This window comes from Vipera berus (genome assembly GCF_964194415.1).
Source record: "Vipera berus genome assembly, chromosome: 1".
NCBI classification, from domain to species: domain Eukaryota; kingdom Metazoa; phylum Chordata; class Lepidosauria; order Squamata; family Viperidae; genus Vipera; species Vipera berus.
Window position 1 is genome coordinate 360,370,223 of NC_138202.1, and position 16,335 is coordinate 360,386,557.

At 47.4% G+C, this 16,335-nt stretch overlaps 1 protein-coding gene across 1 annotated transcript in view; it reads right to left on the bottom strand.

The window, feature by feature from the left end:
• EFCAB5 (EF-hand calcium binding domain 5) overlaps nucleotides 1-9,447 on the bottom strand; it is a gene marked incomplete at its 3' end in the record, with an annotated part of 59,376 nt that extends 49,929 nt beyond the window's left edge. The window contains exons 1-2 of the mRNA XM_081313344.1: nucleotides 9,117-9,447; nucleotides 988-1,554 (exon numbers count right to left, since the gene is read on the bottom strand). Of these exons, the coding sequence (XP_081169470.1) occupies nucleotides 988-1,544 (557 nt within the window). The 5' untranslated portion in view covers nucleotides 1,545-1,554; nucleotides 9,117-9,447. The remainder of the gene's footprint in view (nucleotides 1-987; nucleotides 1,555-9,116) is intronic.
• Between the last annotated feature and the right edge of the window lie 6,888 nt (nucleotides 9,448-16,335).

Genomic DNA, 16,335 nt, shown 5'->3' on the forward strand with positions numbered 1-16,335 from the left:
TCTCTCATTGAGGAGTTTCCATCTGTTGCTTCTTGACTTGCCTTCAGAGGCCTTGGAGAACAGCTTGACTCCCTCTCCTTTGGGGCAGCCCCTGAGATACTGGTCCTTCTCTTTGTTAAACTAGACAGACCCAATTCCAGCAACCATTCCTTGTATGTTTTAGCCTCCAGTCCCCTGATCATCTTTGTTGCTCTTCTCTGCACTCTATCTAGAGTCTCCACATCTTTTTCATATCGTGATGGCAAACATGTGGTTGTTTATTGCCAATCATCCCACCGACACTGACAGGTCAAGCCACTGTGTATGAACAGGGGCAAACTCCACTCCCTTCTAGCACTGATGATGTTCCCTAGTCGGGTCATGAAATGTCTGCAAGAAAACCACCCAGCTCAGAGAGCAACAGGGACCCCACAATTCTCCTCCTCCTCCTCCTCCTCCTCCTCCTCCTCTTGTTCCTCCTCCTCCTCCTCCTCTTCTTCCTCCTCCTCCTCCTCCCTTCTAGCGCTGATGATGTTCCCTAGTGGGGTCATGAAACATCTGCAAGGAAACCACCCAGCTCAGAGAGCACCAGGGATCCCACAATTCTCTTCCTCCTCCTCCTCCTCCTCCCTCCTAGCGCCGATGACGTTCCCTAGTGGGGTCATGAAACATCTGCAAGGAAACCACCCAGCTCAGAGAGCACCAGGGACCCCACAATTCTCTTCCTCCTCCTCCTCCTCCTCCTCCCTCCTAGCGCCGATGACGTTCCCTAGTGGGGTCATGAAACATCTGCAAGGAAACCACCCAGCTCAGAGAGCACCAGGGACCCCACAATTCTCTTCCTCCTCCTCCTCCTCCTCCCTCCTAGCGCCGATGACGTTCCCTAGTGGGGTCATGAAACATCTGCACCGAGGACCCCACCATTCAACTCTGGGCGACACTTATTCTCTCCTAGTAGCAACCCCAGCTTTCTGTTTGAACCGGCTCGCGCCCGTGGGACCTACTCACTTATGCATCGTTGTGTCAGGCACTCGCTTTTTCAGCTGGTCCGTGATGGCCTTCAGCCCGCGCACGTAGGGGTTCGGCTTGGCGGTCACGTCGTAGGCCGGGTTATGCCTCATGAGGTATTCGCCCAGGAAAAGCATCGGGTTAAAGGGGCAGGCTTCGGACTCCTTCGGATCCAAGGCCTGCTTCCGTTCTGCCACCCGCAGCAGCTTCTCCACGGCGGGCACCAAGGTGGGCAGCAGCTTGTCGAGGAGGTAGGCCCGGGTCTCCAGAGTCATGGACTCCGTGTTGAACCAGTCCTGGGACAAACGATCAGGCGGGTCTTTCTCTTCCTCCTTCTTCTGCTGCAGCGTTCGCTTCTGCAACTTCTCCGTCTTGATGCCCTGCAGCGCCAGCGCCCGCGGCTGGACGTGGTCGTGGAAGACGGCCTTCCACTCAGCATCCACGCTGGGAGACGGAGTGCCAAGGGTCACCCCCGATTTTTGCTTTTCGGCTTCGCCGGGTAGCTGGTCGCTGTTGTCGATTTCGGTGCCCTCGGCCTGGCGTGGGGTTGTGGCCATGTTTGGGCCCCTGCAAGGAAAGAGGAGAAGGAAGGGTTGAGTGATTCCGAGGAGGTGTGAAGGACAGGGCGGGGTTCTCCCTAACCCCAAGAGCCTTAAAACCACCCCTTTCATTATTTACTGACATGGGGGGGGGGGCGGCTTGCAATCCAGCCCTTCAAGGTAGCGAGACAGTTGTGAAGTCGGTTTGGCCCCATTTGGCGACTTTTATCGCTTGAAATCCAGACCTCTCAAACGTTCGGAAACCGAATTGGACTACTTCAAAATAGCAGAATAACAGCGCTGGGAGGCACCTTGGAGGTCTTCTAGTCCAACCCCCTGCTCAGGCAGGAAACCCTATACCATTTCAGACAAATGGCTGTCCAGTCTCTTCTTAAAAACTTCCAGTGTTGGAGCATTTACCACTTCTGGAGGCAGGTTGTTCCACTGGTTAATTGTCCTCACTGTCAGGAAGTTTCTCCTTAGTTCCAGGTTGCTTCTCTCCTTGACTAGTTTCCATCCGTTGCTTCTTGTCCTGCTTTCAGGTGCTTTGGAGAACAGCTTGACTCCCTCTTCTTTGGGGCAGCCCCTGAGATATTGGGACACAGCTATCATGTCCCCCCTCGTCCTTCTGTTCATTAAACGAGACATTCCCCATTCCAGCAACCGTTCCTTCATATGTTTTAGCCTCCAGTCCTCCGATCACCTTTGTTGCTCTTCTCTGCACTCTTTTTAAGTTGGACCTCATACTAAGAAATCCCGAGCATATTGGGGTTTGTTTTACCAATGGTTAACCGACAGAAACAGAGTTTAGATAGAAAGTTGGAAATAGGAGAAAGTGCGGATTATAGGAGGAAGATCTATAGCGGATTAGCAAATATTTTGATGGTTGTACAATTAATGTCAATGTGGAAAATACTATTTTTAACAATATGATTGCTATGTTTATTTATTTATTTTTATTTAATCCCATTTATATCCCGCCCTTCTCCGAAGACTCAGGGCGGCTTACAATTTTAAGCACAAACCAATGTGCTTAGCAATAGCCTTCATTCTATGTATATGCCTGCTTATTAGGGCTTTCGCCCCCCCCCCCAAGCAGCATTATTACAAAGTCAGCTTATTGCCCCCAACAATCTGGGTCCTCATTTTACCTACCTCGGAAGGATGGAAGGCTGAGTCAACCTTGAGCCTGGTGGGACTCGAACCTGCACTAATTGCAGGCAGCTGGTGTTACTTAAGGAGGCATTAGCCCACTGCTCCACCAAGGCCCTTGGTGATGATTATTGTATTCTAATATATTTTTAATAAAAGGGACGCGGTGGCTCAGTGGGTTAGGACGCTGAGCTTGTCAATCAGAAGATTGGCGGGTCGAATCCCAAGTGCCGCGTAGCAGAGTGAGCAGCTGTTACTCGTCCCAGCTTCTGCCAACCTAGCAGTTCGAAAGCACGTAAAAATGCAAGTAGAAAAATAGGGACCACTCCGGTGGGAAGGTAACAGCGTTCCGTGCGCCTTTGGCGTCTAGTCATGCCGGCCACATGACCACGGAGACGTCCTCGGACAAGCGCTGGCTCTTCGGCTTTGAAACGGAGATGAGCACCGGCCCCTAGAGTTGGAAACGACTAGCACGCATGTGCGGGGGAACCTTTACCTTACCTTTAATATTTTTAAACCTAGATGACAACAGACAGTTCAATGTAGAAATGGAATTTTTGACATATTATTATTATTACATAAAACTTTTATTCATAAAACATGAAACTCAGTCGACTGAACACTCAAACTGACTGGCAATAATGATTGACACGGGTTGCTGCCAGCATCCTAGGTTTCAACCAGGTATCTCCTTAAAATGTAAGAGGTTCCGAGTAGCGCATTTTTTTTTGCAGCTTTGGTGGAGTTATTGCAGGAAGCTGCAATTTCTTGATGTATTTTGCAAAGTTTTTGGACATAGTTCCCAGCGCCCCGATGACAATGGGTATCACTGTTACGCGTTTCATCCATAATTGCGCAGTTTCGATGGCCAGGTTGCGGTATTTCGTAATTTTTTCCAGTTCTTTGTCTTCGACTCTGGTATCTTCTGGTACAGCGATATCAATCAGCTGTACGCTTCGGTGGCGGCGGTTGTTGTTTTATTATTATTATTATTATTATTATTATTATTATTATTATTATTATTATTATTATTATTATTATTATTCCACTGGGCATTGTGTAAAAAATACGACTTTCCTGTGTCCGAAAAGTCGTGGGAACATAGGGTAGAAAAAGTTGTCGAGAATGAGAGGGTGAAGATCTTGTGGGACTTCCGAATACAGACAGATCGCCATTTGGAACACAACACGCCAGATATCGCAGTCGTAGAGAACCGAAGCGTACAGCTGATTGATATCGCTGTACCAGGAGATGCCAGAGTCGAAGAAAAAGAACTGGAAAAAATTCCGAAATATCGCGACCTGGCCATCGAAACTGCGCGATTATGGATGAAACGTGTAACAGGGACACCCATTGTCATCGGGGCGCTGGGAACTAGGTCCAAAAACTTTGCAAAACACATCAAGAAACTGCAGCTTCCTGCAATAACTCCAGCAAAGCTACAAAAAACTGCGCTACTCGGAACATCTTACATTTTAAGGAGACTCCTGGTTGATACCTAGGATGCTGGCAGCAACCCGTGTCAACCATTAGCGCCAGTCAATTTTGAGTGTTCACTTGACTGAGGTTCATGTTCAATAAATAAAAGATAATAATAATAGAAAGCAATCCCACGTATTTCTGGGGGCTTACCTTTTGGGACAGGTCTGACCTGAAAATGCCTGGGAATTTAAGTCGGGGCTGTCTAATTTTAGCCGCCCACAACCTCTTGCAGAGACTTCCAGCGGCTCTCTTGTGCAGAATCCGGCCGTGTGTATGTTTGAGGTTGCTAGGCAACAGCCAGTGGCGGGGGGGGGGGCGGCAATCCATCTTCTCGGGCAGCTGAGAAGGGCCAAGGTTCTCATCCTTGTTTCATCTCGGGCTTGTGAGAACCGAGAAAGAACCAAGGGGACGGGAGGGGTGGAGAGGAAACCCCAACCATTAATGGTCCTGGACCTTCTCAAGGGAAGCGTCTCCAGCCCCGGTTCAGACTCGCCAAGAGACTACGGCAACCAGGGCTGTGGCTGTAAACCCAGGATGGAAAAGAACTCAGCTGCTGGGCAAAATGATTTGTCAGTTCTTTGTCCTGTGTGTGTGTGTGTGGGGGGGGGTGTAACAGAGCTTGGAGAGCACAATGTAAGGGTTGATTTGTAAGCGCTGGATAGAAGGCGTTGATGCCCATCCTGGCTTCTCTCCAAGCCTTGTAAAGCAAGGCCAGTGTAGCCAGGGCCAGCAAAGGGCATCATTAGCATATTTCACATCGATTGCAGTCAAGAAAGATGCCCTGAAGTGTTAGTACCGTTTTTATAAGGCCACGCTTGGAATACGGCATCCAGTTTTGGTCACCACCATGTCAAAAAAGATGTGGTGACTCTGGAAAGAGGGCAGAGAAGAGTAACAAAGAGGATCAGGGGACTGGAGGCTAAAACATACCAGGAACGGTGGCTGGAATTGGGTCTGTCTAGTTTAATGAAGAGAAAGACCAGGGGGGACATGATAGCAGTCTTCCAGTATCTCAGGGGCTGCCCCAAAGAAGAGGGAGTCAAGCTATTCTCCAAAGCACCTGAAGGCAGGACAAGAAGCAACGGATGGAAACTGATCAAGGAGAGAAGCAAGCTGGAACTAAGGAGAAACTTCCTGTCAGTTAGAACAATTAACCAGGGGAACAACCTGCCTCCAGAAGCAGTGAATGCTCTAAACACTGGAGGTTTTTAAGAAGAGATAAGGCAGCCATTTGTCTGAAACAATATTGGGTTTCTTGCTTGAGCAGGAGGTTGATCTAGAAGACCTCTTAAGATCCCTTCCAACTTTGTTATTCTGTTTAATGATGGGCAATGGAGGTTGTCAAAAATAGACCGAACAACCATTTATCTGGAATGGTACTATAGGCTCTCCTGCTTGAGCAGGGGGTTGGACTAGAAGACCTCCAAGGTCCCTTCAAGCCATGTTATTCTGTGATTTTGTCATCCTGTCACTTGCTCTCTAGGTACCTGTGGCCGGTCGTTTATTTATCAAGGACTGGCTTTGAGGAAAAGGCCACTGTTTAGGCCTTAAGGCAGAAATAATTAATAATAATAATAATAATAATAATAACAACAACAACAACAACAATAATAATAATAATAATAACAACAACAACAATAATAATAATAATAATAATAATAACAACAACAACAAAGAAGAAGAAGAAGAAGAAGAAGAAGAAGAAGAAGAAGAAGAAGAAGAAGAAGAAGAAGAAGAAGAAGAAGAAGAAGAAGAAGAAGAAGAAGAAGAAGTTGGAAGGGACCTTGGAGGTCATCTAGTCCAACCCCCTGCTCAGGCAGGAAACCTTATACCATTTCAGACAAATGGCTGTCCAGTCTCTTCTTAAAAACTTCCAGTGTTGGAGCATTCACTGCTTCTGGAGGCAAGGAGTTCCACTGGTTAATTGTTCTAACTGTCAGGAATTATACCTTACACGAGAAAAGAAGATCAGAGAAATGACAAGAAGCTTCATAGCTAATGTGAGACTACTCCAGTGCAGGGGATCTGCAAACTTAGCCAGTTTAAGACTTGTGGACTTCAACTCCCAGAATTTTGGGAGCTGAAGTCCACAAGTCTTAAAATGGTCAAGGTTGCAGACCCCTGTCTTAGACACTAGCTTGGGGATGTAGCTTGTTAGCTTCAAAAGGTGGGGACTTCAGCTCCCAGAATTCCTTAGCCAACATTAGAGAATTGCTAGCTGGGGAATTCTGGGAGTTGAAGTCCACAAGTCTTAAAGTGGCCAAGTTTGAGGATCCCGGGTCCAGAGTAATCCCAACATTTGCCAGAAGGATATAGCAAAGACTAGATAAAGACAACAATCTTTTGCAAGCAGGCTAACAGAATAAGAAAAATACGGGTAGTCCTCGACTTACGACCACATTCGAGCCCAACATTTACGCTGCTCAGTGAGACGTTTGCTAAGTGAGTTTTGCCCCAGCTTACGACTTTTCTTGCCGCTTGCCACTAACTGTTAAGTTAGTCACCCGGTTGTGAAGTGAATCCGGCTTCCCCCGGAAGGTCACAAAAGCAGATCATGGGACCCCGTCGTAAATATGAACCAGTGGCCAAGCGTCTGAGTTTTGATTGTGTGGCAGTTGGGATGATGCAACCGTCATTAAGCATGAAAAATGGTCGTAAGTCACTCTTTACAGTGATGATGTGACTTTGAACGGTCACTAAACAGACCGTGGTAAGTATATCTGAAGAGGGAGGCTAAATTTAAGGAAACTGAGGTCGGGGCAGCTGTCAAAACGTACCTTGGCGTTAACCATTTTATACGGCAGGCACCCGGGCAGTCCGAACTGCTAACTTTGCTCTGCCAACGAATAAAGAACAAGACTGTCTGATCCGGAAACTGGGAAAGATCACATATCCATGGCAAAGAAAAGAGACTCAAGGAGAATGTGCAGGTTAGTGCACCGGGGTATGATTCGCACTCGCAAATTAGTCCGACAAAGGCACAAGAGACACACACACACCAAGAAAGAAATGCCAAGGTTTAAAAAAATGGTTTTTGCTCCACTGCCTTGCACGGATTACACCAATCAAAGCAGAAAGTGGAACAGAGCAAAGCTCTCTTTGTGTGTGTGTGTGTGTGTGTGTGTGTGTGTGTGTGTGTGTGTGTGTTTGTGTATTTGTGTACCAGGGTGGCAAAATATTTGATTATTCTTGTGAGGATCCTGGATACACTGGAAGTTTTTAAGAAGAGAGTGGACAACCACCTGGTGTAGTAGGGTGTAGTAGGGCTTCCTGGCTGAGCAGGGGGTTGGACTAGATGACCTCCGAGGTCCCTTCCAGCTCTGTTATTATTATGGTCAGCAAGCTCGCCGTTTGGAAAAGCAAAGTAGAGGTAGGCCCCTGCCTTATGGCCACAACTGAGCCCAAAATTTCTGTTGCTAAATGGGATATTTGCTAAGTGAGTCTTGTCCCATTTTATGACCTTCCCAGCCACCATTGTTAAGTGAGTCACTGTGGTTGTTAAGTTAGTGACACGGTTGTTAAGCGAATCTGGCTTCCCCCCACTGACTCTGCTTAGTCGCCAAAGGGGATCGCGTGATCCCGAGGACAGTGCGACCGTCGCAAATACGAGTCAGTTGCCAAGTGTCCGAATGTAAATCACGTGACCGAAGGGATGCCGCCACGGTCGTTAAGTGTGAACAACGGTCCTACGTCAGTTTTTTCAGTGACGTTGTGACTTTGAACGGTCACTAGACGAACTGCCGTAAGCCAAGGACTGCCCGTAAACAAGACTACGTATTGTGTGCCTGTATCAATTAAATTCATACAGGCACTCCTCGACTTTCAACAGTTCATTTAGCGACCGTTCAAAGTTACAACGGCACTGAAAAAAAGAGACTTGCGATGTTTTTTCACACTTAAGGACCGTTGCAGCATCCCCAGGGTCACATGATCGAAATTCAGACGCTGGGCAACTGACTCACCTTTATGACGGTCACACCGTCCCAGTGTCACGTGATCCCCTTTTGCGACCTTCTGCCAAGCAAAGTCAATGGGGGAAGCCGGATTTGCTTAACGACCGCGTGGCTAATTTAACAACTACAGCGATTCGCTTAAGAACTGTGGGAAGAAAGATAGCAAAACGGGGCGAAACTCAGTGTAACAAGTGCCTCGCTTAGCAATAGAAAGTGGACGATCCCTTATATAGGAGCCAGCCGTGTGCTGCAGCTGCCAAAAAAGCCAACACAGTTCTAGGCTGCATCAACAGGACAGAATCAAGATCACGTGAAGGGTTAATACTACTTTACAACTCCTTGATAAGGCCACACTTGGAATACTGCATCCAGTTTTGGTCACCACGATGTAAAAAAGATGTCGAGACTCTAGAAAGGGTACAGAGAAGAGCAACAAAGATGATCAGGGGACTGGAGGCTAAAATGTATAAGGAACGGTTGCTGGAATTGGGTATGTGTAGTAGTTTAATGAAGAGAAGGGTAAAGGGTGACATGATAGCAGCCTTCCAGTATATCAAGGGGCTGCCCCAAAGAAGAGGCAGTCAAGCTATTCTCCAAAGCACCTGAAGGCAGGAGAAGAAGCAACGGATGGAAACTCATCAAGGAGAGAAGCAACCTGGAACTAAGGAGAAACTTCCTGACAGTCAGAACAATTAACCAGTGGAACTCCTTGCCTCCAGAAGTGGTGAATGCTCCAACACTGGAAGTTTTTAAAGAAGAGACTGGACAGCCATTTGTCTGAAATGGCATAGGGTTTCCTGCCTGAGCGGGGGGCTGGACTAGATGACCTCCAAGGTCCCTTCCAACTCTATTATTATTATTATTATTATTATTATTATTATTATTATTATTATTATTATTATTATTATTATTATTATCATCGTCCTCATTTTTGCTATCCTTTACGTGGTTTCTTCTCATCTTGTTTACTTTTCCTCTACGTGCGTTTTCAAAATCTGCTCACCCTTCAGCTTCTTCCTATGCTGTTTTTGGCTGTTCCCTGGCTATGCTTTCACGGCTTTCCAAGTATTTTCCTCTTTTCCAAGACACGCTGAGTGTTCTCAAATGTCGCTGGAATTCCAGAGCGTAAAGCCAAGACGTTTACTGTAAATACTGTAACTGGCAAGGGGTTTGCTTGTGGCTCTTGCAAAAAAAAAAAAAAAAGAGAGAGAGAGAAAAATTGGAATTGGGTCCACAGCGAAGTCACCGTTGCCTTCATCGGAACTGGGGGGGGGGGCAAGCACTGCGTGGAGGCTGGTTGTAAGAACGCTCTGCAAATCCTGGTGCCACGTTTATACCACATTATGAGCCTTGGTGGAGCAGTGGGCTAATGCCTCCTCAAGTAACACCAGCTGCCTGCAATTAGTGCAGGTTCGAGTCCCACCAGGCTCAAGGTTGACTCAGCCTTCCATCCTTCCCAGGTAGGTAAAATGAGGACCCAGATTGTTGGGGGCAATTAAGCTGACTTTGTAATAATGCCGCTGTGGTGTGTGTGAAAGCCCTAATAAGCAGGCATATACATAGAATGAAGGCTACTGCTAAGCTTGTAAGCCGCCCTGAGTCTTCGGAGAAGGGCGGGATATAAATGGAATTAAAATAAAATAAATAAAATAAATAAATAAATCCAAATTAAGGGAGTGCAGAGCCAACTTACAACCGTCCCTTTAGTGACACTTCGAAGCCAAGAAGGGCGCTGAAAAAAAATGGATTTACGACTGCTTTTTCCCCACTTACGACCGTTGCAGCGCCAGTCAACATTTGGTACTTTGGCAACTGGCATGCTGCACTGTCCCAGGGTCACGTGACCTTCCCATCCGGCTTCGGGCAAGCAAAAAGTCAAGGGGAGGGGGGGGGGGGAAAGAAGCCAGATTCGCTTAACGACCGTGGGATTCGCTTAAGAACTGCGGTGATTCGGTTAACAACGGTGGCAAAAAGCAGGTTGCAACGTGAGGCGCAACTCCCTTAACATGCAAAAACATACTAAGAACGGGCTAAAGCACAGGGAGAACGGTTGCAGGAATTGGGTATGACTAGTCTAGGTTTTTTTTTTATTAAAAAGGTTTACAAATTTTTTTTTACAAATCATCCCCAAAACCCACCCACCCCAACCCCCCCCTCCCCCCCCACTTCCCAGAGCTGAATACAGGGTCATAAATATAATAATCATATTCTAACTAAAATTATCCATTATAAAATTAACCAAATTCATAATGTGCTTTAACTCTAACATTGATACATTCAGATTATTAGAAACATAATAATAACTTAAACAAAATATAATCAATACTAATACTGAAATTAATAAAAATCTAAGATCTACTCATAAGCTAAATGGAACTTTTTAGTCCCATATTTATTCTGAATATAAGCTATCCATCTCCTCCAAACTGAAATATATCTTTCTTGCGAATGATCCTTCAAATAAGCAGAAATCTTAGACATTTCTGCAAGATTCGATACCGGTATGACTAGTCTAGTGAAAAGAAGGACATGACATTCCAATATCTCAGGGGCTGCCCCAAAGAAGAGGCAGTCAAGCTCTATCTCCAAAGCCCCTGAAGGCAGGGCAAGAAGCAACGGATGGAAACTCATCAAGGTGAGAAGCAACCTGGAACTAAGGAGGAATTTCCCGACAGTGAGGACAATTAACCAGTGGAACTCCTTGCCTCCAGAAGTTGTGGGTACTCAACACGGGGGGGGGGGGGTTCAAGAAAAGACCGGACAGCTACCTGCCTGAAATGATACAGGGTCTCCTTCTTAAGCAGGGGGTTGGACTAGAGGGACCTCCGAGGCCCCTTGCAACTCTGTTATTCTGTTAAAACGTCTATTGCCTCGCTTAGCAATGGAAATTTTGGGCTCTGTGATGGCCGTAAGTCGAGGACTACCTGTGGAGACCAACTCTTGCGCTGCTCCGATGCCAGCACAGCAAAGTTAAGCAGAGGGAAACGCTTCCAATTTGGGGCAGAACTCTTATGCATTTAATTCGACTTTGCTTTGAAAACAGGGAGCTTTTTCTGTTTGGGAGAACCCCCAAATTGTCAAGAGCTTTTTTTTTTTTTTGCCCTTTCACTCCTTGAGTCGGGAGGTTTCGGCGTGACTAGAGCCGGTGGGGTTCAGCAACAAGGCTAGGGCTTAATACAGGTAGTCCTCCAGGTACAGATGGATCTACCTGGGCTGGCGGAGGCAGTCTGGGAGTCCCCCCCCCCTCTGAAAGTCGCCGAGATCGAAGGGCGTTGGTGACCTCTTCGATCAGCAGGGGGCAGAGTTGCCTGGATTGCCCACGTTCATTTAGCCTATACGGCATCTGCAGAGGTCAGGCAATCGCTGACATGCAACTTTAGTTTAAAGAAAGAGAAAGAGAAATAGAAATAAGAGAACTAGAACATCAGAGTCGATTCCATTTCCATCCAGGGGAATGTTTAGAAGCCTGGCAGGGAAATTTGCCGGTTGTAGCCAAGAAGGGGAGGTTTGGGGCTTCGGGGCAGGAAACCTGTGTTTGAGACCAGCCGTGGAGATCCCCTTTGGCCATCCCGTCTCACCTGACTGGAGAGAGAGAGGGAGAGGGAGGGACAGGGAAGGACAGGGAGAGAGGGAAGGAGGAAGAGAGAAAGAGGGAGGTAGGGAGAGAGGGAAAGGGAGAGGGAGGGAGAGAGAGAGGCTTAGGGAAAGAGAGGGAGGGAGGGAGAGAGGGAGAAAGAGGGAGGGAGGGAGGGAGAGGGAGGAGAGAAGGAGAGAGAGAGGGAGGAGGGAGGGAAAGAGGGAGAGAGAGGGAGGGAGAAAGAGGGAGGGAGAGGGAGAGGGAGAAAGAGGGAGGGGGAGGGAGGGAGAGGGAGAGAGAGAGAGAGAGAGGGAGGGAGGGAGAAAGGGAGGGAAAGAGAGGGAGGGAGAGGGAGAAAGAGGGAGGGAGAGGGAGAAAGAGGGAGGGAGGGAGGGAGAAAGAGGGAGGGAGAGAGGGAAGAAGGGAGAGAGGGAGAGAGGGAGAGAGAGGGAGAGAGAGAGAGAGGGAGAGAGAGAGAGGTAGGGACAGAGTACGCATGGGAATCTCCCTGGCGATTTTCCTACCACAGATCCAGCTGTTGCAGAGGCTGGGAGCTAAGATCGTTTAAACTGCCCAGCCCTGAATTGCTTTAGGGTTTCATCCGCATCGGCCATGGTGGCATCACTGTCAGCACTTGGAAAAATTGGGAATGTGACCGTTCAGTTACAAACGGTACTGGAAAAAGTGACTTATGACCATTTTTTCCACACTTACGACCATTGCAGCATTCCCAGGATCACGGGATCGAAATTCGGACACTTGGCAACTGGTTCACATTTGTGACACTCGCCTTGTCCCGAGGTCACGTGATCCCCTTTTTGCGACCTTCTGACAAGCAAAGTCAATGAGGAAGCTGGAGTCAATTCAGAAGTGCAGTGATTCACTTAACAACTGTGGCAAGAAAGGTCATAAAATGGGGCAAAACGCATTAAAAACTGTCTTGCTGAGCAACATATACTTTTGGCTGTTATCGTTGTCAGTCAAGGATTACCTGTACTTTCCCCATTTTATGGCACTACCAGTTCTTGCTTGCAGGCAAATGATGGCATTATTATTATTATTATTATTATTATTATTATTATTATTATTCACACAGTTGGCCAGATGTTTTCCAATTCCTTCTCTTCTGCTGTCTCCAGGCACTGCCAAATCCACTATCCAGACTTTTTTCTAATAGTTGTTGTTGTTATTATTATTATTATCATCATTTATTATTATCATCATTTGCCTGCAAGCAAGAGCTGATGGGATCATAAAATAGAGAAAGTCATAGAAAAGGATAAAGTTAAACTGCTCTGGGACTTCAGAATTCAAACAGACAAGCACCTGCAACATAACACCTTGTTATCGACTTAACAATTGTCGATAAGAAAGACAAAAATGTCTGGAGAGTGGACGTGGCAGTGCCTGGAGACAGCAGAACAGACGAGAAAGAACTGGAGAAGATAACAAAATGCAAAGACCTACAAATAGAAATAGAAAGAGTGTGGCAAAGGCAAGCAAGGGTGGCACCAATAGTCATAGGCGCCTTGGGTGCAATCCCAGAACAACTGGAGCACCACTTGGACACCATCATCGGCATTGACAAATTCGTCATGAGTCAATTGCAAAAGGCGGCCTTACTGGGAACTGCTTGCATCCATCGACGAGATCTGTGATACCATCAAACATCCACATCTGCCTATCCCAGGTCCTTGGGAAGGACTCGACAGGTAGACAGAAATGCCAAATCCAGTCTAAACATCTGGCTGACTGTGCAATGGTTAATAATAATAATAATAATAATAATAATAATAATAATAATAATAATAATAATAGTACTAGTAGTAGTACTACTAGTAGTACTACTACTAGTAGTAGTAATTTAAGTTTATATGCTGCCCACCTCCGTATCAAGCTACTCTGGGTGGCATATTGGAGGCAAAAGAGACTGGATGCTAAGACCTTTCGGTGGGCTTCTGGGTCACACTCAGAAGGAGAAGCAGAGAAATGCAACAGCTTGCCTTCAGTGTGGAAAAAACTTCCCCAGTTCAATGGCTGCCTGCCGGCCTGCTTGGTAGTTGCAAGAGGCTGCCCTTTACACCCACAAAGTGGCCACGATCCTAATGGGCAGTTCTTAAGATCCCCTCCCACAGAACACTTCTGCTTCTTTCATCAGCCATGTGCCCTAAAGTCAGGGCTGCAGACAGAACGTAGGAAGAGCGACACCCTTGATTCCCTTGCCAGCTTTCAGAGAAAGAGCAACTAAGGTGATCCAAGGCCTGGAGAAGGACGGTTGCAGGATTTGGGAATGGCCAGTCTGGCGAAAAGAAGGACGAGGGGGGACGTGATAGCAGCGTTCCAGTATCTCAGGGGCTGCCCCAAAGAAGAAGAGGGGGTCAAGCTATTCTCCAAAGCCCCTGAAGGCAGGAGAAGAAGCACCGGATGGAAACTAATCCAGGAGAGAAGCAACCTGGAATTAAGGAGAAACTTCCTGGCAGTGAGGACAATTAACCAGTGGAACAGCTTGCCACCAGAAATCGTGTGCGCTCCATCACCGGAGGCTTTTAAGAAGAGACTGGACAGCCATTTGTCCGAAATGGTATAGGGTTTCCTGCCTGAGCAGGGGGTTGGACTAGATGACCTCAAAGGTCCCTTCCAGCTCTGTTATACTATATTCCAGTGATATCGAACCTTTTAGAGACTGAGTGCCGAAACTACAACCCAAAACCCACTTACGTATCGTCGGGTGCCAGGTGGGCGTGGCCCGTTGGGTGGGCGTGGCCGCGGTGGTAACGGCAGACTGGGTGGGACTAAAAAGTTCAATCCATCAATTCCAACTTTGTGAGATCTTTTTTTTCCTGTGAGAAGTTTGAAATTGATTGATTGATTGAACCTTTTTTTTTTTTTGCACACGGCGGCGGAGGCCTAAAGCGAAAAGATTTTATAAAACCCAGCTGAAGGCCTAGGACTGGGGTGACGGTGCTCGTGCCCACAGAGAGGGCATGCGTGCCATAGGTTCGCCACCACGGCTATATTCTCAGAGCCATTATTTGATACATGGAGGAAGAATTTCCTGAGAGAATGATTAACCAGTGGAACAGCTTCCCTTGAGAAGTTGTGGGTACTCCATCACCGGGGGTTTTAAATCAGAGACTGGACAGCCATTTGTCTGAAATGGTGTAGCGTTTCCTGCTTGAACAGAGGGCTGGACTAGAAGACCTCCAAGATCCCTTCCAACTCTATTCTGACTGACCGAATTGCTCTCTCTCAGCCTGCAACTATTTAAGTGAGAGTAAAATCCAGCCCACATTAGAGCAGTGCTTTTCACCCACAGTCAGTTTAAGATGCATGGACTTCAACTCCCAGAATTCCCCAGCAAGCATATCATCGCTGGCTGGGGAATTCTGGGGGTTGAAGTCCATGCATCTTAAAAGTGGCTGTGGGTGACAAGCACTGCTAGGGGCCGAGGTTTCTTCTGGGCTGGCAGTCAAGGCTTCTGCAGCCTCAGCTGGCTGGGGGGACCCAAGCCATCCCCCCACCCCCTCTGCAAGCCTATTGTGAAAATGCAACCCCAATTTAGTCCAGCTGGGTAACAACTACAACTCCCAGAATTCCAAGCCAGGCTTGGTAGCTGGTCTCTGCTGTTAGTGGGGTTGTTCCAGCAACACAGACATAGACACACAAACAGACACATGCACAGACATGTAGACACACATATACAGACAGACACACACATACAGACATATAAACACAGACATATACACACAGACATATACACAGACAGGCATAAACAGACACACACAGACACACAGAGACACATACAGATACCGACACATACAGCCACACACACAAACACATATAGACACAGACACAGACATATAAACAGACACACACAGACACACAAACACACATACAGAGGGCCTTCTCTGTGGGCGCTCCGGCTCTTTGGAACCAACTGCCGGTTGAGCTCCGGATGGCATCGGACCTTCGCTCCTTCCGGCGCGGTCTGAAGACCCATTTATTTGAACTAGCTGGTCTGGCCTGATGGGGGACGTTAGGGTTTTTTAATGGGTTTCTTATATTATTATTTTATTTTTTAACTGGGCACTTGTTTAATTCCCTTTTAATTTTTGTAATTGCTATTTATACATGCCCTGTTCACCGCCCTGAGTCCTTCGGGAGAAGGGCGGTATACAAATTTAATAAAAGCAAATAATAAAAGCAAAAAAGCAAACATACAGATACCGACACATACAGACACAGACACACAAACACACATAGATAGACACAGACACATACACAAACACACACAGACATATACACACAAACATATACCCAAACGGACAGGCATACACAGACACACACAGACATATAGACCCACAGGCCTACACAAAGACACCCACCCACAGACACACATAGACATACAGACACACAAACAGCACGCCCACACACAAAGACACAGACACACACACAAACAGCGGATCGGCTCATCCTGCGAAGCGGGCGCGCAAGAGTTAACCGCACCCGCAGGAGGCGGGGCCGCGGCCAAGGGGGCGTGGCGAGGGAGCGAGGGGCGGGGTTGAGGGACGGGCGGCCCGGCGGCTTGACAGGTGACGCATGCGCGCTGCCGCCTCATTGTGCCCGGCCGGCCCAACCCCGCCGC